Here is a 24753-nt window from a genome sequence, read left to right as displayed (position 1 = left end):
TTGACCCCATGTATTTCAGGGCACCTTCCTGAAATGTAACCTACAATCTTGGATATGACATGGGGCTGAAATTAGCCAGGATGTCCTGCTCCAGCAGTATTGGCTGTTACACTACTAAACTACTATTACGTGGTGGATATATGGCTGCTGTCCTAAGCCTTCTAGCATCCCCTGTAGCCATGGCCCCACTGTAGCACCCTGACTCATCTATAACCCAGCACCTAAAGGGTTAACACCTATACCAGGAGGCCTCAGGACCCTGCTCCTGACCAAAGGCCAGTGCCCATTCCGACAGGGCAGTAACCCTGCCCTCCTGCTTGATAAATATTTTAATGATTATTCCTGAATACATGGTAGAGCTTTATATTGATTCAGCAGTATTTATCACTGTATGAAAAACAGAGCTAGAGCCGCAATTTTAAAATAATTTCTTTTTTTTCTAGATGGCTTTGTTAAATAGTTCTATTAGTACAAGTCACAGAAATTTTTCCCCCAAGAGTTTTAGGAATCACTGTAAAAATATTTCATCTTTAAAAACCAAACAGGTAAACTGACATTGAAGCAAATATTATAAAAGAAGGGTACAATTAGCCCAGTAGTTAAGACACATTTAACACAAAATGAAACTGTCTAGTGGAAAGCCACACGGCAGCATTTCAAAACCAGCTAAATTCTATTGTCAGCACGAAGCTTTCCAGAATGATCTGGGGAAGCAATTAGAAGCAGTACGATATTTTCTATTTAAATATGCCTTCTGTAATACCAATATGTTTATTATTTGTATTTATTTTATTCTCAAGAAAATTTTTATTTTTCATTATTATTAACTTTTTTAGTTGAACTTATTAGAGTGACATTGGTTAATGAAATTATGTAGGTTTCAGGTGTACAATTCTATAATGCATCATCTGTATATTGTACTGTGTGCTCACCACCCCCAGTCATGTCTCCTTCCGTCACTGTTCCAGTATGTTTATATTAGACTTTACAAGATTGCTAAAATCCCTAGTTCTTCCTGTTATACCTCCCAAATATATAGGAAATCAAAGCATATCATTGTGGAATTGAAAACTAGAGAAATATGAATCAATACATTTTAAACACACAGCTTATTTTATTTCATTCCATTTGGTCACAAAGTTAATGTAATAACCCAGTTCCATGTGAACAAAGACATTACTGAATTATGTAAGAAAAGCAAAGAAGGCAAAGGAGTTGAAAGGCTGATGGACTCCAGGAAAAACTCCCTTTCTCCAGGAGAACTCTAGGAGAAACTCCCTTTGCCACACACTGGACTTTAGAAATACTCCCCAATGAACCTCACCATGGCAGACTTCAGAACTGCCTTCGCTGGGAATGCTGAAGAACCAAGCAGACACCGAGCTGGTTAGCTGCCACACGCCTCAGAGGGCAAAGGCTAAGCAGTGACCACCCTCTCCAAATGCCTTTTGCTCTATGTGCTCCATTTCTGGAAGTCCAGGCATTTGCCTCTGAATCTTTAAAACAATCTTATAAAAAACTAAATTCTGTGCTGGTTGTGGAAATGTCTACACTATCTCAGTGATTTTTATGAGGCTTGATCATTCCGTGGAAGCTGATTTCATAGCAAGGGTTCTGGTTTGAAGTCTAAGATCCTTTGAGGAAGAGTAACTTCATTAAAAGGTGTATATGGAATAGATTTGAAAGAAGTCCAATGAGTTATTTCTCCACGTAATACTACGTTTCTGGAGAGCGGCTTCCCAGTTGATGGCTAAGTATATCTCTGCAGAGGTGGAACTGGGCTGCTTAAGCAGTAAAAGTGTCCTCAGATGGCTATAAAGTCCAGTCACCCTGACTCCAGTAAAAAATTTACCTAAAAGACATTACCAAGTTTGTTCACTGTATTTTCTATTTAAATTTCTTTTTTTTCCTTTTAATGGTATAAAGGGTAGTCCAGCATCCCTACTTTCATATCATATCAAATTTCCTGGCTTTTCATGTCAAAACCATTTTTGAGGTGGGCGTCTCCCAAATTATGCTGTAAATATGAAAACCCTCTGGGGTATACAGCAGGAGTACTGTCATAAGAAGTAAAAATTCTTAAGAAATGAGTAAAGTCAAAATTGATCTCCTTCCTTTTCTCACTCTCCTTTTCCCTATTCTTTCTTTTTTATTTTTATTTCTTTAATGAATATGATTTAACCTAAATATATTGAGAATGCTTTAAAAATAAAAACCACATCTTTTCCCTGAAAATATCAGCAGCAAACTCTTCTAATTCTCCTATCTCTTTGACCATTTCCTCTGAGCCTCTCTCTGTTTACGCCACGAGTAGTGGAGCTTCCCAAAATCGCACCCTCTGCTGGTGTTCTTCTCACTCTTGGGCAAACTGACGCACAGCTTCAGTCTGACCTACATGCTGGGGAGCCCTATGTGTATGTGTGCAGCTCTGACTTTTACCTTGAACTCCAATCACATAAATCTAACTGCCTAAGAGATTTTTTTTTAATTTTAAAAATTTTTAATTGTTGTTCAAGTACAGTTGTCTCCATTTTGCCCTCCCCCCCCAGCTATCCCCACCTCCCACCCTTGATCTTGATCCCACTCTCCTTTGGTTTTGTCCATGTGTCCTTTATACATGGTGTTTCATCAGTACCCCGTGCTCCAACTTTCTAAAATACTACTCATTACCACTTCCAAGCTGGGTCTATATCTATTAGTGTAAATTATGACATCACATTCCTGCTGTCCAAAACTGCACCTGTTGAGCCACCCCCGGCCCATATCCCCTCCCCTACCTGGTCTTGCTTTTGTATTCCCTGTCTCACTTGATAGCCCCACCGTTCACCAAGACACTTATGCTGAAAACCTTAACTTCTGCTTTTCCCATCACTGTATCGCATCCAAGATATATTGATTTTTAATCCTTAAATCTCTGCCACATCTATCTCGACTTAACCATCCCCTGGCCCCTTACTCATGATAGGGATTAGTGCAATAGCTTCCTAACCAGCCCTACTGTGTTCCTCCAATTTACCTGCCACACAACCACCAGAGAGATCTTTATAAAATGCTAATTGACCAATTTATTCCCCTACTTAAGATCTTTCAGTGGATCTCCAATGTCAACAGTGTCAACTCTAAGCTCCTTAGCACAGCATATAAAACACTTCATGACATGACTCACCCCATGTCTCCAGTATCAGTCCCCACAATGCACCGCTTTGGCCCTTACACGGCAGGAATACCAACTACATGGTACTTCAAACACGCCAGGCCTTTGCACTTGCTGTTTGCTTGGCCCAGCATGCCCTTCCCCATCGTTTTCCCTGGTGAACTTCCATTAATCCTTCAGCAGCCTGCTGATATAGTTTTCCTTCTGCAAATGTTTCTTCAGATACTGCCCCTGAGACAGAGCCAGTCTCCTTTGTTTGGGTGCTCCCTATACCTTCTGCCTACTGCCATTCTAGAATGTACCATGTTCTTTTAATTGCTTGTTCAGAGGTTAGTCTCCCCTACTTACTAATGCTTTCCTTAAGGCATGGTCTGTATCTTTTTCATCTTTCTATTCCTAAAGCTGAGCACACCCATGCTATAAAAGCAAGGAGAAAGTGAAGAAGATTGAACGTTACCAGAAGGCATGCGTTTGTTTAGCTTATGTCAGCACTCCGGGGACGACTTTAAAGAGCACTGCTTAATACAGAAGCCATGCCTCTTATGCAATTAATGCAGGGGAACCCCAATTTCTTAAATAGTAACACACTCTGAAGCTGAGCAGGCAGAGTCCTACCCATTTATTTCTTTAATTAAAACTCTTTGCCTTAAGGCCTTTGGTGAATCTGAGCAACAGCTAAATAGATCAAAATACTCACAATATACTTAATTTCTTTCTATTCTCCTACAGCAAATTAATTAATTGACCAAAATAATCAGTGAATTTCTTATCGGTATTCCCATCCAAGCTGGTGAACTTGCAGGCTCCTGAACTCACTCCCTCCCATAGCCAGGCACAAAACAATTCCCTCTGAAAGGACCCGAAAACTAGCGGAGTAGTCCCTACACATAGGCAAAGGAGAAAAAGACCTTGTCAGCACGGGCAGGAGAGGCTGAGGCACTGTGGCCGCATACCCTAGCCCCAGAACAGCCCCACATATAATCCGAGGGCACTCCCGCCTCCCAGCTTCTCCCTGAGGAGGGAAGGGTTTGGACCCCACATCTAGTGCCCCAACTTTTCAGATTTCCACCTGAGGGACGGGTCCCCAAAGCTGTAGCTCTCAAGGCCAGTAGGGACTCGCATCCACGAGATCCATAAGGCTGCAGGGAACAAAGAAGCAGTTAACGACTTGCAAAAACTTATGGTGTTGGTTCCCCCAAGGCCCAAAGCAGAGACAGAAGTCAGAAATGCCCATCCCCCAGACTTGCCCTGAGAGAGACACATCTGCTTGTCTTAAAAGCTGCATCCTGAAGGTCAGACTTCTAATTCAACAAGATGGTCCATGATCCTCTTCTGACACCTGGAAGGCTGGCAGACACTATGTTCACCATCTCCCTCCACCTTGCTCAGGTCACTAGCATTTCCCTGGAAAAAGCTTGTGCAAGTGTCTCATGCCTGACTTTTGCAGTTGCCGCCCAGAGGACACATCCCTTGAGAGCATGGCTCTGGTGGCTGGCGGGACTCGAGTTCCTGGGCTCAGCAGAACTGTAGCAAGCAGGGAAACAGTTCTTACCAGGCTGTCCTCCCTGGGCTCAGAGGGAGCTGACAGAAACACCCACCTCCCTATATGCCCCCAAAGAGGTATTTTTACAGACTTTAAAAGCTGCTGCCTGAGGGTCCAGCTTCCAATCTGCCTGCATCCAGGTGCTGACCAAGAGCTTCCCGTTTGGAACCCTGGCAGGTCTTGGCACACCCTCAGCTACTGGGAGCCAACCAAGAACAAAGGATGTCACTTAGACAACCACACAGGTTTCAGAGAAAACCAGGGGCTGTGGCAGCTGAGTGATAAGGCTCAGAGAACAATCTGGTGATGGGGGCAGGCACAGGGAGGGAAAATGAGTGAAGGTGGTCAAAACGTACAATCATAAGAATTACCTTCTAATCATAAGAAAAGTCCTGGGGACAAGTAGTGTGCATCATGGTGGCTGTGGTTAACAACACCACAGTGTATATTTGAAAGTTGCTAAGAGGATAAATCTTAAAAGTTCTCATCACATCCACCAAAAAAATCGTAACCGTGTGTGGTGATGAATGTTAACTAAACTTACCGTGGTGATCACTTCCCAATACATACAGGTAGCCAATCATTGTGTTGTACACATCAAACTAATACAGTGTTAGATGTCAATTATATCTCAATAAAGTTGAAAAAAATTAAAAACTGTTATCAACCTGTACGAATTTTGTGTCATTTGGCCCCGTGCAGTACGACCTGGCTTAAGAAGGCAATGCTAGCTTCAAGAATGAAAAAGGAGGCCTGGAAAAATTTGGTTCCTAAAATGTCCCAGATGGTTACCTGCCCGAAGTGCCGCAATGACTCAAAGTGTAATGGGAAGGCCGCTGGCATAGGGGGCAGGGCCGCTGGGGTGTCACCGCCCCTGCATCCTGTTTGAAAGCAGTTTCTACTGACATGATACATTAGAAAAGATGTAAGTAAAATGTGTTATTGCAGCCCAGAGTTCATTTTTAAAATAAAGCTTGTAATTTCCTCGAAATTATGTCATTCTGAACCTCTTGCTGAACTGTGTGGGAATTGAAAGAATCCATCATTAATTTGCCACAGAATCGGGGCAATTATGTGACTAAACTACTCATCCTGATCATGTTCATATCCCTTCCTGGACACCACTGCCAAACTGTTGACATGGTGATTGAAATGCATCATTAAGTGAGATGGCTGGCCTGAAATTAAATTGTAAAGCTCCAGCGTGAAATAAAAAACAAGGCATCTGGGTGGGAAAGAAGAAAATATTTCTTGAGCAACTATGTCCTTTATTAGATCCCAGGATCCCCCACCACTAAATTATTCTTTAGCTGGTTCCTTCCCAGCCTCAATTTCTTCATCTATAAAATAGGAGTGAACGTAAATTCACAGGATCTCCAATAAACTTTGTGGTTATAAAAAATTCATAAACTATAAAGTGATGTATATATGTGTGTGTATGTGTACATAAGTGTAAAACTCTATGCCAGAAGATTGAAACAGGTTCTCTCAAGACAGAAGGGTCATAGGTAGGATTTACAGGTAAAATTAAAAATACCTAGTTAAATTTGAATTTCAGGTAAACAATGAATAATATTTTAGGATATCTCAGGCAATATTTGGGACATATCTATACTAAAAAATTCACTTTTTTAATTTGAAAAATACAGGGTAAGGTGAAAGTAGACTTGCAGTTATGAGTATGTGAAACAGAGTTCATTCTCATACTATTATTAATTCATTATTATATTATTTTCCACATGAACTGTAAGCCTACTTTTGCTCCACCCTGTATTTTCCTCATTCTGTATTTTTAACATATTTTAATGATTATGCTATTACAATTGTCTCAGATTTTCCCACTTTTCCCCCACCACCCAGTACCCCCCCATTCCCTCTGCCAGTCCCTTGCCTTAGTGCATGTCCATGGATCATGCATATAAGTTCTTCGGCTACTCCATTTCCCATACCATTCTTAACCACCCCCTGTCTATTCTGTACCCACCAACTTGTGCTTCTCAATCCCTGCATCTTTCACTCCATTCTCCCCCTTCCTCTCCCCAATGATAACCCTCCAAACAATCTCCATATATATGATTCTGTTTCTGTTCTGCTTTATTACTTAGTTTGTTTTTTAGATTTAATTGTTGATAGTTGTGGATTTATTGACATTTTAATGATCATAGTTTTAAACTTCTTCTTTTCCTTAAAGATGTCCCTTTAACATTGCACATAATAAGCGCTTGGTGATGATGAACTCCTTTAGCTTTACCTTGTCTGGGAATTACTTTATCTGGCCTTTGATTCTTCATCCACTCCACTGTTGATTCCCTGTAAATTTTTCTTTATTTCACTTAGTGTAACCTTCATTCTGCCTGGGTCTTTTTTATGCTGTTGAAGTACCCAGTGGGTTTCTTGAGCATCCTGATAACCAGTGTTTTGAACTCTGCATCTGATAGATTGCTTATCTCCATTTCATTTAGCTCTTTTTCTGGAGTTTTGTTCTGTTCTTTCATTTGGGCTGTATTTCTTTGTCTCCTTATTTTGGCAGCCTCTCTGTGTTTGTTTCTATGTACTAGGTAGAATGGCTTTGACTCCCTGTCTTAGTAGCGTGGCCTAATGTAGAAAAGCACACCAGTAAGTTGAATAGGGCAGAGCCGTAGGTAATCACCTGTGCGAGGCAACCCATGTGAACCAGGTTGATGGAGTCTCAGATATGGTGTTGCTGCTCTGTGGTTCTGTGTGGGGGAGGGCTCAGAAAAGGGACAATGGCTGCTGCCTGGCCTCTGGAGTTTTGTCCAGGAGGAAGCTGCCTCCCAGCACTCACCCTGATGCCAGACACTTCATTTTCTTACCATAGGCCACTGGTGCCCATCAAACTGCTGCCCCAGTGTTGGAGCCCAGAGGGAGTAAGTCTACATAAGTCCTAAGTCTGTGATGGGCCCTTTAAGAGAAGACACCTTAGAATCCCACAGTTTCTTCCACTGTCCCAACCTCCACTGGTTTTTATAGCCAGAAGTTATGGGGATTTATCTTCTTGGAACTGGAACCCTGGGCTGGGATCCATCCTGAGATATCCATCCTAATTTTTATCCACCACACGTGGGTGTTAGACCTCCCATTCTGTGTCTCCACATCTCCACCCCTCCTACCCCTCTGGATGAATGTGACTTCTTTAATTCCTTGGTTGTCGGACTTCCACATAGCTCAATTTTCTGATGATTCTGGGTGATAGTTGTTTTGTAATTTAGTTGTAATTTTTGCTGTGGTTGTATGAGGAGGCCAGTTGTGTTTACCTACTCCTCCATCTTGACCAGCAGCTAATTCTGTATTTTTATTTGCTGAATCTGGGTAACTTAGTAATAGACTTATCTGTGTTTTTTAAAGTTTCTGTAATATATAATGCTAGCAATGAGAAGAAATAAAAGTCGGAATTTTTAAAAACCCTTTTCTTAGCAAGGAGCATACCAGTGATAAAGTGACAGGCTTATCCTCCTCTAATGAGAGAATTTCCTTACTCAGCCCATGGTCAGTGGGCCAGACGCAGCAGCCTCACCTGGGAGCATGTTAGAGATGCAGACATCAGACCCCACCCAGACCTACTACATTGGAATCTGCATCTTAACAAGATTCCCAGGAGACTTCAGTGAGAAGCTCTGCTCTAGAGACCTCAACTGAAAGCTAATTTTCAAATAGCTATATCTTTTCATAGAGATAAAAATAAATCCTCAACAAGAGTGGAAGGAGAATCTGAGACCGAGTTGAGCAACCTGACCTAAAGCCAGGGATATGAGCGGGAGAGCGGAGAGGCCTCCCACTGACAGGAGCCCCAGGTCCTCCGTCTTGTCCTTCCACCCTGCTGCCATGTGCACAGGCTGCACAGTCACTGGATGACTGGGGGAGGCACCAGTCAGACGAATGACCACGAACGCGGTGCCCCTGGAGCTGTGCAGCCGAGTGGCCCTGTCCCAGCTCTCAGGGAGGCACGGAAAACCCGTGGGGAAGACAGATGAAAAAGTAAGGGATGGTTTTTGATGTTACTTTAGGGGGTACATGGTTTTTTATTGATTTGTAATTTCTTTTATTTTAGCAGGAGGGCTGATGGGTTTCTTGGGTTTTGTTCTTTTTTTTTTAACTTGAATCTGTCAATGCTAGTGAACAATCAGTAAACAGGTGAGATCTACTCTGGATAAAATTATTAAAATCCTTTAAATGAATTCTAAATGTTAATATTTAATAAACAAACAAATTTGGTCAACTACCAAATGCCTTCAAATTATCTCACAATTAGTAACGGATTCTCCTTTGTACCGGCAACTCCAGCCACACTTTGGAAACATAGAGGTCACGTGAAAAAGAAGCATGATATCAAGGCTCCATCTTCTGACGCACCCACGTTCATTTTGGAGGATGAGCCAAAAACACAGGACAAACACATGCAGGTCCCTGTCATGTGGGTGTGCTCCCATATCACCGGAGCACGTCCGCTTTGGAGGCCACCTCAACCCCATCCCTCCTTTTCCCCCATTACCCTGTGTTGGCATCAAAGCCCAGACCACTAGCCATGTGTGCGCCAGGGGCTTTGCTGCTGCTGTTGCTATGCACTTATTTCTTTATTATCTGTTTCTTGCTAGAATATAAATTCCATGAGAGCAGGAATTTCATCTGACTCATTCACGACTATACTCCCAGGACCTAGACGATGCCCAGCACCCAGGAGTCACACGGTACACATTTGTAGAGGAAACAAATAGACTGTCTTGCAGCTACTAATAAACAGTATTCTCTTTGGTCACTGTATATTAATTTTATATTTTTTCACCCTTCCATCACAGACTTGGATTTCAGCTAAATATCTTGAATAAATTTTTGCTTCAACTTCCACTAGGTAATGCCTGGTTTTTTGTCTTGTAGCTCAGAGAAGAAACTTTTATAATAACTCTGATACCATTCAGACTCTAAGTAAATTGCTTCTTCCTATAACACATCTGCTCCTCACTTTCATTAGCTGCAGTAACATTCTAATCACTCTGTGCTGCAGTCTCAGAGAACGGAAGAGGGCGAGTTCCAGAAAACGGTTGTTCTTCTCTTCCTTGCAGAAAAGCACTTGAGATCCAAGGTGCTATAAAATAAATTCTTAATGGCACACACACACAAACTCTAGCCTTCCTAAATGTTCTGCAAAGAGGCAAGGATATTTCTGGGAATGTGTGAGAAGGAGAGCCAATGCAATCTCATAGCACTCTCCGACCTGATTTCAAAGCACTTCAGAAAAATTGAAAATAGAACAGATTGTGGGAAGGCGGAAAGGTTTCTGGAGATATGGGGTAAGTGACAGGAAATACATCAATCAACACATTTCATACTCAGGTAGGGTTCAAAACAATTGGTGCTTGCGCTCAGTTTCCCAATGAATTTTGAGCAACTCAATTAACCTCTTTCTGCCACATTCTCATCACTTATAAATTTAGTACGGCAAACTATCTAGCAGAGATTGCACAGAGATTTGGAAATAAATGAGAGTAGACAGCAGTATGTGTGATACCTAATGATATTCTATTAACTATCATGAAATCACAGGGCTATAGGGACTTAAGAGGTCAATCTGGTCCTTTCACTCAGGACCACAATTAAACCATTCCAGAGGGATTAGATTCTAATCATTTTTTAAGAAATGTCTGTGTAAAGGAATTCCCAGAAAACACCGCTCTGTCAATTTATGCTGTCATAATCCTGCAGTTCTAGCACACTGTGCTATGGCCCTTCAGTGACCGCAATGCAGTGGCATCCTGGGTGAGCATATTAGAGTCCCACTGGGCACTACTCTGCACTGGCTCCATGACTTTGAGCAACATACAGCCTTACTGTCCTCAAGCCTCAGTTTCATCTTTGATAGTTGTGCCACTGAACCCATAAGGTTGGTACCGGGACTAAGGGAGTAAACAAGTATGGCGCTCTCCCAGTGCCTGGGCCGTGATGTGTGCACCAACTCACCAGTAACATTACTTTCTGGCTGAATAAACAGGGTCACTGGAATTTTTACTTATAACATAATTTTTTAAATGTTAATCATTTCATTTTTAATTAGTGCTCAAAACTGTAGAAAGAAGCTAACTAAAAGGAACAGCCTGGGAAGATTTCCTCATGATCTCTCCTGGGACCATCGGGGAAGACTGTGTGATGTGCCTTTGGAAGGCATTGGCTCTCTCAGCAGCAACAAAGATTCCCGTATTTCACAAGTGGTTATAGAAACAGAGCCAGGGGAGTGTAAGGGACCACAGAGAATTTGGACAATGGGTTGTAACCAGGATGTCTGGAGAATAGTGACTATTCCCCAATTTTAGGTACCAATGTATACCTCCTGAGCCCCTGGTGCTTAGCAGGGAGCAGGAAGTAACCCCTATGGTGCTCCTGAACACCTGAGTATATGGACTGAAGTTTAATACCAAGTAAGTATGGGGGCTTTACAACTTACCAAGCACTTTCACGCTCCTAACCTCCTTTGGCCCTGGCAAAAAGCCGCTGTGAAAGAAAATTATCCCTATTCTAATGCAGTGAATGCAAAGGCTCAGAGAGCTTAAGTGTCTAGCCTGGGGTCTCTGTATTCCAATTCTGCATACTTCCCACTATGCCATATGACTCGCTGCATCCCAAATCTTTTAACTTGACCTTGAAACCCAGCGTTGCCATGTGAGGATGTATTCTGATGTGAAATGGAAGCCACTTTAGCAAGTGGGCCTGTAGGGTGCAAAATTGCACCTGCAGCATGTTTAGGGTTATGTTGTAAAAATAAGAACTCAAAGCTATGCATAGAAACAACCTCAGATATGCAGGTATTACAGCAAAACGGTAAAGGCTATTGGGTTTAGGTGGTAGGTGGTGGGCAGGTTATTCTTCTATTTTTTCTACATTCAAAATTTTTTAATGACATACATGTTATGTTTATAATTGGAAATAAGAGTAATAATTTTTTTCGGGTAGCTTGAGAGTCAAATAATGCACAGCAAGGCAGCTTCTTGTAGGAGCAGAGAAGGGCCTCCCTTATTTCCCCCCCAAAAAATTATCTATAATTTATCTCCTCTTTTTCTCCTCAACCACTCATAGATGATCTAGCTAGTAAGTCAAATTATTCAGAATGGCATCAATTTTCTATCAGTGATATGCCAAGGCAATTACAGGAATCACTTCTAAATTTTGACAGAAGTCCAGATTTTGCCCTGAAGGAACCAATTCATATTCAGAGTAGCAGATTAGAAGAAATAATAAATAGAATTCTACTATGAGCACTGACTCTTTCGTAGCTACTTATACTGGTCTCTGAAAGAATTCCTGTCTGGAACTGCTGAGTATGACTTTGGGGACCGTGGGGGGAAAAGGAAGTAGCTCTTCCAGATCACCTATTGTTCACACAGGAAAGGAGGACATCAGCGGGGGCCCCTCTGTGGCACATCAGTCTTCTGCCTCACCCACGACCACCCTGGAACCATTCTTATGTGAAAACCAAGATCCTCCTGGCTGAGGCTCCACCTCACAGGATCTCTCAAGAAAGTACCTAACATTTTCTCAGATCACGCTCACTCACCTTCACACAGCCCGGTGTTCTCCAAGTAAAACTGGGCTCTGCACTGGGGCAGACATTCGCCAGAGGTGATGTTTGCACCAGACAGCTGCTCGACTTGCAGGCCTTCCTCTGGCTTCTTACACTGGGTACACTGAGAGCGCTCTGGACCCACACAAGCCAAGCAAGAGAAATGGCAGGCTGCCGATAGGAATAAAATGCAGAAAACATTCCAAAGATCACATACACATTGCAACCAATGGAAATCTCTTATTAAATCAAAACCACGTAGAGAAGTTCACCAGACACATCTTTTCAGAATATTGTTTTCTTGGCAGGCTATACAAGCACAGGGTGGTGTTGATAATAACATCTGTGAGTGACAAAAGGAGGGTGAGGTTAACTAGTCATTTCTCTCAGGTTCTGTAAGAGCTGGCTCTCTTGGTCATTAAAAACAAACAAACCAACAAAACTCCTGCACACTGGACAATATTGGCTTGGTTCTCCAGAGAAACACATTCACCGAATGGTGACGTAACATTATGTCCTCAGTTTTTACTGAAGACCTTAAGAAGCGTTCACATAAAAGGCCATTAGGGTATTTTTTGCAAAAATGCTCATTGTTATTGTCCTTTATGTTACTCATCACCCATGATATAGGGGTCCAGGCAACAAATTCCTTCTAGAATTTACGTGAGGAAAGACTGCTTTTACAAGGAAGAGGCCTCTTTTGAGCAGCCACGAGAATTTCACAGTCCATCACAGTTTCTTGTTTTACTTGGCTACGGGTGAAAATCAAGCCAAATAGAGTACTTGAGTTATCTCAGGCCCATATTTTGATACAATGAACTTCCCTATTCTTTGAAAGACTCACTAAATTTTCCTTTTCATAATATTTATTGCAGCTGCCTATTTTAAAAACATTCTTCTTGTAAGTACTCTTAAGCTCTTTCCTAAGGTGCTTCATGCAGAAATAAATATAAGTTAATTTCACTTGAAGTGTTTGCTCCCAAAGTTCTAGCTTCAAAAGGCTGCGATGATACTGGCCTCCCAAAGAGCCCAAAGCCTATTTGGCAAACAGCTATTAAGATTTTCCATCTTACTCAACCCAGAGGCATTGCCAGTGGCTCTCAGTGTACTCAGCAGTATCATTAACACAAAGAGGTTCTTCAGGGAAAAACAACATGAAGACTAAGAAAGACATTAGCAATGCTAGAAGAATGGTAAAAGGAGGAAATAAGAGTGGTTTTAATGTATGGTAAAGGAATTGACATTCCTCTGAAGGATGGCCAGAAAAATCATGAACTATGGGTGTGTTCACGAATATTCAAACATGATTTTTTAGATTACCTCTTGGTAATGAAACAAAGCACAGGATGTATGCATAATTCTACAAGATATACTAGAGGAAAAGCTGAATGGGAAAGTAACATAAATCTAGGTCCTTATGACGGGAAATTCTCTGAAGAATAAGAGCAGCACCAGCGATACCTTTGCAGACCCCGCGGTCAGGGAAGAAGCCTTCTCCACAGACGGGCAGGCAGTGGCCTCGGCGCAGGGCCTGGGGCTGGATGCAGGCTGTGCAGTGAGAAGCCGTGGCTCCAGAGCAGCTGGCACACGAGTTATGACAAACTGAGGAGAGTGAGAAAGGAACACAAAGGGACCGAGGGAAGTGAAGAGCCCACTTCTTGGCCGGGCTCCTTATGTGCTAGGAAGCCCTCTCCTCTGTCCCTCTCAGTGCTGCTTCAGGTCTCACAGCAAGTGAAAAGGAAAGATGTGTTAGGAAGCGGTTCTATCACCACAGCTGCCCACATTGCCTAATTACCCATCTTGTATCCCACGTTCTATCTCTCATTTACCAGCCATCCTTTAGTGTTTGTATTGTGTTTTATACACATTACCACTTTCAGTCTTCACAGTAACACTATGACGTAGGCATTATTAACCTCATTTTACAGATGAAGAAACTGAAGTCTTGGGATGTTAAAAAATTTACCTAAGATCACAGAACTAATTAGTAGCAGGTCTAAATTTAACCCTAGGTCTGTTTGGACCTAAAATTCCCCACCTGGATAGGGATGAGTGGAAAGTTCTGAGTGTTGGAAACAGTGGAATTTAGACTGTTTGGCCATTAATTTATCTATGCCCTTCACCAAATCTGGGCATCTCCAGGCCACGTTTCATAGGAATATGCACAGTGAGAGGTTGAACTAAATGCTCATTTAAGGTACTTTTAGCTTGGATATTCTGATACTCTAAGTAATAATTACATTTAAGAATCTGACCACCACCTATGACAATGCCAGGCACACATATCCCCTCCTTTGGTGCTGGGTGGCAACAGTGGGCATCTCTGACTCTAAGAGACAGATGGTACCATGGCCTGCCCGAAAGGACAGGAGTGAAATACTGAAAGAAGGTTCCAGAGGACAACTGTCAGCAGCTGGGAGAGGGGAATATAGAGATAGGATAAGACCCGTGGGGACAGGATGCTGAGGAAAAGGGATGAACAATGGGTGAGTAAAGAGGCTGGAAGACAAGGAGAGGTTGATAGGAAGAGATGGATGGACAGGTTTAAACACCCCCCACTGACAGACACTAGGTGGAAGTGAGAAAGTGTGTGCATGCCTTGGAGAGGAGGTGCAACCAGGGCGGCAGGAAGTGCCCAGAGTTGCTCATAAGGGAAGACACAAGTCAAACACTCATAAACTAAAATTCATAAAATCTCAAAGGGAATATTTCATTGATTAGGTTGTATAAATCTGAAAGAAACAATACATAAATAGCATATAAAACCAAATTTTCAATACAGATTTCAGTTTTACATGCCATCAAACTTGGTTTACTTTTTCATGTATTTTTGTGACGCGGTATAGTTGCCAATATACAGGGGTGGGCAAAAGTAGGTTTACCGTTGTGAGTAGTGAAACAGAGTTTATTCTTGTATATTATTTATTTATTAATTAGTGTATTATTCACTATGATTATTATTAACCTACTTTGGCCCACCCCTGTATGTGTTTGTAAATACCATCTAAGGAATGGTCCTGTCATACCTATGACCTAAGTTAGTGATGGTTTACAAGTACCCAAGAACTCTATGAAGGTCTTAAAGATGCTCTTGGCATTTCAAAAGGAGCAAGTGATCTCTGATGATGATTGATATGTATAAGCCCTCTGTTTAATCACTCTAGTCCCCCAGGATCCACCCATGTCTCCTACTCTAATGCCAAATAACACATAGGTGCTCTAATGAAACAGCTATTCCCTTTAATTTGACGATTTTCCATCATACATGCAAATTCCTAAGTGAGCGGCATGCAGATATCCGTATAGTTGATGATGATGACAGTGATGGCCCAAGGCTTACCTTTGCATCTGCCAGTGGCATCGGTGTAGTATCCACCGGGGCACGCGGAAATGCACTTGCCATCATGCAACACTGCCTTCTCGGCACAGGAAAGACATCTGGGACTACGGGGGCCACAACTCTTACAGGATGGGTCACAAGCTAAGGAAGAGGAAAATCCATCACAGAAAGTCAGTAGTGAGCCAAGGGAGCAGAGCAGTCTATTCTTTACAACGTCCACAGTTGGTATCGACATAGTAATCTCATTCTCTGGCTACTCAGCTGAGCTCTGTTTCTTCGATTCCAATATTTCAAAGGACTCTGCACTTTCTGTTTTCACAGTTGAAGAAACAAAGAATTATTTATTGCACTAAGCATTACAAATGCTCTGAGGCATCCCCCACCCCCAACCCAGTGTATCCAATTTAATATAGGATTTAAAGATAAATGGCCTTGGAGGTAGAGTTGCCAGATTTAGCAAATAAAAATACCAGATTTCCAGTTAAATTTGAATTTCAGATAAATAACGAATAATCAATTAAGTTTGTTCCGAACATTTCATCCTTTATCTGGCAGCCCTAGTTGGAACGAGAATTCAGAAACTCATAGTTCTATTATGCAAGTTCATACTACAAAAATGTTAACTTGTTGAACTTCCCCAATCTTCCAGTATCTACTTACTCTCTTTTTCACTTATTTAGCCCCCAAACTATTTCTTATGCTCTGTGTCACGCACTGTGTCAGGTGGTAGAGACACAATCATCAAATCACCCTGGGCTTTGCTTTAAGGGGCTTACGAGTCTGACAGAGGAAAACAGACATATGTGATATGAGAAATATTACAAGGAAAATTCCAAACAAATGTGTGTGATATAGAAGAGATGAAAGGTGAAGAAATAATTCATTTAAGAGTAACCATTGAACACTGTCTTGGGAAGTGAGTCAGAACATGCTTAGCTAATGGGGAATAGACTGCTGACCTAAGCTGCAAGGCAAGGAAAGGTCCAGGGCCTGGCAAAGGTTTGGGCTCTCCAGACAAGGCAGCTCCATTCAGCTGGAATGGTGGACAAGAACAGATCATATAAACCTATATGACAGACTCTATAGTCTAGCTTCTCGTTGGTTGAAAGGAAGGTAGTGGGAGGTGGGAGCCCCTGCCAAGTTTTAATCACAACAGAAACACCATTATGTTGGATATAAGAAAGATTCCTTTGGCTTCTATTTGTAGGGAAGTTTGGAGAGGCAAAGAAGGAGAGTTGCCAGTGTAGCTGGAAGACCGTGGCAAAGCTCACAGGACAAGATGGTCAGGGGCTGCATCAGGCTTGTGGAGAAGACAAGAGACTTGAGGCCTGTGTGGGAGAAAGTGTCTCAGGTGGATTCCGGGGGTCTGGCTTGGAGGATGAGCAATGCCACTCAGAGAATGCAAGGAGAGTAGCTGTGGGGGAGTCTCCTGGACTCGGTGTGGGATAGGTGCAGTCCAGTGACCTGCCCGACTTATTGCTCTGGAGTTCAGAGGAGAGGCCTGGGGTCATCACATATAGGTGTTGTTGAAATCAAGAATAGTCGATTTATTCAGGAAAAGCATGAAAAGTAAGACAGAAGAGGTCAAGGATCTGAGAGCACCAACATTTAATGGAAAAAAGAAACAACTAGCAAAAGTGACCAAGAAGAAATAATACAAAAGGAGAAGAGAAAACAGGAGTGTGATGGCTGAGGAGCCAAGGGAGGAAAGAGTTCCCACAAGGAGTCATTACAAGTGCAGAAAGGACAGACAGAGTCTGACCATGGCTCACTGCACCTAGAAATTGAGATGTGGGTGGGCTGTGCCACGGCCGTTGAGCCGGGTCATTAGAATGAAAGTGAAGGCCACGATTATTGACTGCTCCTTAGAAGGCTCCTGGCTGTGAATGGATGGGGACAGAGAGAGAAGTAATTAAGGGTAAGAGAATATTTTGTTTCTCCAACATTGTAAAAGCTCAAGGCGAGAAGAGTTTAAATAGTCGTGCAAAGAATACCTAGGAGAAAAGGGGGATGTACATTCAAAACTACATTAGGAGAGATTAGCCTTGGACAGACCACAGGAAGGCCTCCTCCTCTGAGTGGAGGAAGGGAGGTGGGCAAATGCAGCTGCAGGTAAGTCTGTGACTCCATCTACTCAGTGCTCACTGGCTAAATGCTTCAAAACCAAACCAAACAAACCTTCTCACTATCAGAAAGTCAATGCTGAGATCTATTCTGTCTATTCTCTTAATCTACCTACACCATGCTACCTTCTGAAAATCATTTCAAGAACTCAGGAAAAACGATGCAGGTGATAGGGCCAAATGTTCCATCCTGCATCCTAGGGGATTCACATCTCTCTAGAAGCAAATGCGTAAGGCAGATGATGGTTAGTAAATGTTCAATGGCAATGATCTTTATATCAGAGAAAAAGAAAATCACCCCTCAACTCATAACTGGAACAAAGAAGCAAATATAAATCTGAAAAGCACCTTTCCTCCCACTTTCCATAAAAACTTCCAGTTTCCAATTCTAGAACTGACATCTCAACAAAACGGAACAATCTTTAAGCTAAGAGGGTTTCCCCAGAAATAAAGAATAGCAGAAATTTCTTAAAATTTAGAATTGACCAATAATAAAAAACATTAAAAGTCAAACATTTTAAGACATACCTAATGCAATACTTAGAGTTTAATTTGTAAATATAAATCAAATTATTAGGAAGATATCATTTTTTTCTCAAATTAGTCTATAACTTCAATACAGTAGCAATCTAAATTCCAGTTGTATTTCATTAGGAACTGAATAAACACTCTAAACACTCTATGAATAATTAAGTCAACTTTGCAAAGAAAGAGGAAAGAAAGGGAAAATTTACCCAGTCAGATGTTGAGACATACTGCAAAGCTATGGAAATGAATGAAAACATAAAACAACACAATGTGATGGGGAACGAGAACAGAAATTTAGATTACTGGAATACCTCAGAGACAGACCTATGCGCGCACAGGAATTCAATAGAGGGATACAATAAAGGTCAACAAAGAAGGTTAGATTGAATTACGAGATGGTCTTGGGAAAACTGGATCATGAAATGAAGAAAAATAAAGCTGGATCCATACTTAAACTCACATCCGTGAGAGGACTCCAGATGGTTCATCAACCTAAGTTAAGATAAAACGATCAAATTAATAGAAGAAAATGTAGAATAATTTCTTTGTGAACTTGAGCAGAAAAATATAATTCAAGTTCAAAATGAGCAGAATTTTGTTTAATTCAAAATCGAAATTTTAAAGTGAAAAATGATGTATTAAAAACTCTGTCCAACTCACGATACCACAATAAAGTTGCAAAGGGAACATCTGCATATTTGAGATTGACAAGAGTTAATTAATACCTATAACATACGAGGGACTCCATAAAGTCAACAATCAGAAGGCAGCAAGGCCAATGAAAAATGGGGGAAAAAACATTAAAAAGCAATTTATAGAAGAGGAAATACAACAGTCCAAAAGAAGTTGAAGATATTTTCAAACTCAATAATCAGAAGAATGAAAATGAAAATTGGATGTCCCTGTACACCTACTGACCAGAGAAAAACCTAAAGCTTGATAATGCCAAACGGTGGCAAGGACGTGGAAATGAGAGAGCCCTCAAGCTTTGGAGCGTCGATGTTGGGGAGTTACCTCGCACTACTTAGTCAAATAGAGAATATGCAAAGTCAAGAAACCAACAATTCTGCTCCTGGGTTATCCATCCGAGGGAACTTCCCACATGGTTCACAAAGGTACCAGTTCAAGGCTCTTCACTCGTGCTCTCTAGTGATGGCACATAGGTAGAAGGAACCCAGGGAGTCTGTCACTGGGAGAGTGGATGCGTGAGCTATGTGGATGGAGGCCAGCAAGGACTATGCAGCAGCAAGAAGCAAAGGACTAGATTATACAGCAACACAGATGAACCTTAAAAACATAATCTGAAGGAAAAAAGAAGAGAACAACAGGACTTCGATAACACGATATAATTAAACACACATACATACAGAGTTGTCCTAGTTGGAGTGCCAAACCCCCATGCAGTCGAATATCCGCATATTAATTTTGACTCCCTAAAAACTTAAGTACCCTTACCTACCCTCAGTATCTGTGGGGAATAGGTCCCAGTTCCCCCACAGATACCAAAATCCACAGATGCTCAGGTTCCCTATATCCACTGGCGTAGATCAATGGATATAGTAAGTTCTCCACGTCTGCTGACTCCCATCCATGGATTGAAAACACTACAGTGATTTTTGAAAACAAATCCACATATATGTGCACCCACATAGTTCAAATCCGTGTTGTTTGAGAGTCAGCTATACTCCAAATGACAATACCCACTTTATATTACCCCATAAAAGCAAACAGATTTTTAAAAAATAAAATAGTTGCCTAGATGAAGAAGGGAAATGAGGATAAAAGGAAGAAAAGGCAGAAGAATGGAGAGAATGGTTAACAGACACCTCTCAACTTGCTTTGATTTATGGTATTAGCGAGAGCCGGGAAAGCCTCCTTAATAGCACAAGTACTTAAATGAGTAAAGAATGAGGCCGTTTTGTCCTTTGAATTTCCTCACCCTTTACATCTAATATTTGTAAAACTCAAAGCACGTACCACAGACGAGCTTGGTTACTGTAAATTCTTTCAACCAGGGCATACCACTGTTTACAACAGGTTATTCTGCATTTTTTTTCGGCACTTGACTTTGAGATTTCTGTAGATATGGGCTGCTTGGTTATAAATTATTAAACCAACACGAGCAGGCCTTTATCTTGAATAGCACTAATCTGAATTGGAAATGAGTCGGCATTATCTGCATCAGACATCTTAATTAACATTCCGATACCAGTGACTTGGTTCACCCTTGTTTAGGAAATATATTTGAACATTTCTGAAGGTATTTGATAAAAATTCAGAGAGCTCTAACAATTTTATGAAAAGTGTCACCTTCAGTCTTGTCTATCAAAAGGCATGCTGGTCAATGCCATTGGCATCACCAAGTCTCACATCATGCCAAGCAGTAGAGCAGACACACAGTAACTGTTTGATCAATTGACTGGCTGACTGTCAGCAATGGCTCATCCTGCTGTTCGGAAGGTTTCTTTCTGTCTACGGCCATACCACCCTGAACGCGCCCAATCTCATCTGGAAGGTTTCTTTCTGATGCTTTGTTTCAAAATGTATATATAGAACCTCCGATGTATACTCTCTCCCTAACACACCTGTTAAGCAGTCCTCTTTTATTAATTCTTCCAATCCCCCATCTTTTTTCACTCCATCTCTGATATCTCAGGTATAGTTCCACCCCTCATCACTACCAGGCTCACACTAACAGGCTCTCCTTTTAAATACATGCTTCCCCAGCAAAAGTTGCTTTCTCAATCCAGATAATACCTTCTCAGTAGCAGGTTAAGGTCACGGCTCCTTGTCAGTGACAGTAGACAGCCTCCTTGGGGACTTAACGAGTAAATACCTTCAGGCCTTTGGATTACTGCAAATTTGACATCTACCGACCTTTAGAGAATACATGTGGCGTAACTGAGCAGGGGAGTGATGCTGGCAGAAAAAGATGAAAATGCTCAGGCTAATGGCAGCCTGGCCTTTCCTTCCTTGTGCTCTCCACACAATGGCCACCTGTGACTCACCCAAATCAAATGAGATTTTTCACGCCAGTGATGCTGATGAATGTCTGCACAGCTTTAAGCAAGCAGCTGCTAAGAGCTATCTCTCTTCCCTAAGGCAAGTGGATTTGGCAGCTCCCAAAGATCGTCTCATTGCTGCCATTGGCCTTTTCCATCAGCATGACCGGCACGGCAAACTCAATTGTTCACTGTCAGGTGGCACCTGTCATTTGGCAATGTCTACAGGGGCAGCTGAATGATCTACACACCGAAAGGAGGAAGGAGAAGAGAAAAGGGGAAAAGGAAAATAGAAAAGGGACAGAGGGACAGTCAGGCAGAGGTGCATGAGGGGGCATCATACTGTAGTGAGCAGTGGATGGTTAAGAGGTGGTTAATATCCAGAGCCAGAGACCAAGGCCTCTGCCCAACCTTACCCCTTACTAGCTGTGTGACCTTAGGCAGGTTTTCTTCTTCATCAGGAAAATGAGGGTGCTGATAATAACTACCTCATAAAATTGTTGTGAGGATTAAACGCCAAACACACAGCACCTCCTGTGCCCGGCACGGTGCTAAATACCTTGTTTATATTAACTCAATCCTCTCACCAGCCTTCTGAGTTGGGTGTATATTAGTGTCCCATTGCTGCTGTAACACACTACCATGAACTCAGTAGTTTAAAACAACACGAAGTTATCATAGCTCTAGAGATCAGAAGTCCTAAAATCAAGGTGTTAGCAGAGCTGCATTCCCTCTGGGAGCCCATGGGGGTGGGGGAGGGATCCATTGCTTTGTCTTTGCCAGGTTCTCTGGGTTTCCCGCTGGCTCACGGGTCCCACTGCCATCGCTTGGACTGCTGCTTCCATCTCAGATCTTCTTTTTTGACTCCCACCCTCAAGCCTTCCCCGTACAAAGATGCTTGTGATGACACTGGCCCAGCCGGGTAGCCCAGGATAGATCCTTATTACAAATAATGGTAATTAGGATGTGGACATCTTTGAGGGGCCATTATTCTGCCTACCACAGGCACTACTATTTTACAAATGGGAAAGTGACATGTAGAGAGATTAAGGAACTTGCCCAAGGTCATGTTTTTCCCACCATACTTTCCTGCTTCTCAGTGGGTTAATGCAGGGGTGTCAAACTCATTTTCACCGGGGGCCACATCAGCCTCCCAGTTGCCTTCAAAGGGCCGAAGGTAATTTTAGGACTGTATAAATGTAACTACCCCTTAACTAGGGGCAAGGAGCTTGGCACTGCCGCTGGATAGAAACAAGGTGCCAGGCCAGATAAAACAAGGTGGAGGGCCGGATTGGGCCCTCGGGCCTTGTGTTTGCCACTTGCGGGTTAATGTTTATAACACACTTGGAATAGTGTCTGGCACAAGGGACTCCAGAAGCTGGGCTAACTCTTATTGTTATGCAGGGGGTGTTAAAGGTAGAATATAAACAAGAACTGCTTCAGCTTTTTAAATCAGTGGCACCAAAAACAAAGGCGGGCCTGCCCTCGGCTGGCCTCCAAGTGTCGTCTCCATGCATATCTGGAAGTCAGTCTGGAGCTGATGGAGGGTCTGGGATTTGGAGAAAGGAAGTCCTGCTCCTCTCCCTACAGCTGTGGGTCTGAAGCAAGCCACCCAATTCTCACCACCTTTATCTGCAGAACAAGGCTGAAACAAGTTGCAGGGCTGGGAGTGGGGAGGGAGGTATTAAAAGGGATCTCCCCAAGTGAAAAAAGCACATTTTGTAAAGTACTAAAACACCAGCAATGTCAACAACTATTTGCACATTTGTTGAGTAAAAGAAACATTGGTTATTGGTGCTATGCTTGGACTTAAACACGAGATGCTGGAAGAGGAAAAGACGCTCTGGCACGCAAAGTCTGGCACCTACCCCTGCAGGTCCCCTGCTTGCTGTAAAAGCCGTCGCCACAGCCGCTCTCACAGCTGCCCTCCCTCAGCACTTGGAGGGGGTCTCTGCAGGCCAGGCAGTGCTTCTCCAGGGGACCCCAGCAGGCCGCACAGGACTCGTGGCAGGCTGCAGGCAAATAGCAACATCAATGAACCATCTACAGGAGAAAGGACTGGTCAGTTTTGCCTGGAAAAGTTTTGAAATTTATAAGGAGGATGTTGGCTCCTTCATTACTAAACCACTATGAACATGTGTACACCCCAGGAGACCCCCCCCCATCTATTTCTGTTGGCCAGAAGTACAATTTCAATAAATTATTGCTAAAAAAAAAAGAGAAAGAAACAGGAAATCAGGAGATTTTGAACATTGGAAATCACACGGAAGGAAACCATAACGTCCTAGACAAAGATGATCTGTCTAATGAGCTCAGATGGTGCTCCATCACGTCGCCCTTACAACCACCCAACAGGGCCAACAGGAACACCTCCTGTCTCCTGCCCCATCAAGAATCAGCTCAGGAAGGATGCCATGTCTTCTAGTCCTTGATTAGACCTTGAAGGACGTGGTTCCGCCTGATTGTATTGCTTTTCCCCTCCTTTTCCATCTCTCTCCTCTCCCTCTCCCTCACCATACCCTCCTCAGTCCACCCTCACAAGTCTTTCAATCTCCTGTGGTCTCCGGTTACCCCCAGTAGCATCTGCTCTAAACATGTATCTTGCCCTGGCTGGTGTGGCTTAGTGGATTGAGTACCAGCCTGCGAATCAAAGGGTCACCGGTTTGATTCCCAGTCAGGGCACATGCCTGGGTCACAGGCCAGGTCTCCAGTAGGGGGTACATGAGAGGCAATCACACACTGATGTTTCTCTCCTTGTCTTTTTCCCTCCCTTCCCCTCTCTAAAAATAAATAAATAAAAATCTTTAAACATGCATCTTGAGGACTCACAGAGCCCATTTTTCCCTTACACTTTAGGTTTCATTGTTCCTAAACCAAAATTGCTCCATTAAGACTCCAAAATTTCCACCTGTTCCAGAATTTAATTTTTATTACTCTTTTGGCTCGCCCTTCACCTTAGTACATCTGTAAAGAGAGGCCTCTTCTGAATGAGTATATTCAGACTTAACTCTCTGTTTAGCTAATCCCTCCTTTGCTTTTGTTAATGCATCCTAATTTTCAAAATGTTTGCTTCACAATGGAACACAATCTGTTTTGCAAACGTATTCAGTCTGACCAAACCGGGTGGAAGAATGCCTTTGCTGATTGCGAGTTGGGGATTTTACCTTAGTAATTTAATTAGGCATCCCTTTGGAATCAGAAGAAAGGATACCTATATTGCAAATCTTCAGATCCAGTCCTCTCCTCTCTGTTCTAAACCTCACAGGAAAGCCTTAATTTCAGACTTTTCTCCCCAAGAAATGTAAAGAAAATTACAAATTGTATTAAGTGTTAGCAGAGCTCTTTGATAAAGAATAAAAGTGGTGCCTTCGCCCGGTGACTCAGTTGGTTGGAGCGTCATCCCATGTACCAAAGGGCTGCAGGTTCAATCCCAGGTCAGGGCACAGACCTAGGTTGTGGGTTCAATCCCCTGTTGGGGCACATATGGAAAGCAACT

General features: G+C 42.5%; 1 protein-coding gene across 3 annotated transcripts in view; it reads right to left on the bottom strand.

The window, feature by feature from the left end:
- Nucleotides 1-24753, bottom strand: part of FRAS1 (Fraser extracellular matrix complex subunit 1) — a 423027-nt gene that overhangs the window by 194943 nt on the left and 203331 nt on the right. For all 3 annotated transcript variants that reach the window (XM_024577139.4, XM_053922841.1, XM_045184911.3), the window contains exons 15-18: nt 23126-23269; nt 15605-15745; nt 13726-13866; nt 12259-12435 (exon numbers count right to left, since the gene is read on the bottom strand). In XM_024577139.4, coding sequence (XP_024432907.2) covers nt 12259-12435; nt 13726-13866; nt 15605-15745; nt 23126-23269 — 603 coding nt within the window. The remainder of the gene's footprint in view (nt 1-12258; nt 12436-13725; nt 13867-15604; nt 15746-23125; nt 23270-24753) is intronic.

This window comes from Desmodus rotundus, chromosome 4 (genome assembly GCF_022682495.2).
Source record: "Desmodus rotundus isolate HL8 chromosome 4, HLdesRot8A.1, whole genome shotgun sequence".
NCBI classification, from domain to species: domain Eukaryota; kingdom Metazoa; phylum Chordata; class Mammalia; order Chiroptera; family Phyllostomidae; genus Desmodus; species Desmodus rotundus.
Note: the sequence above shows the minus strand (reverse complement) of the source record. Positions and strands in the feature narration are given on the sequence as shown.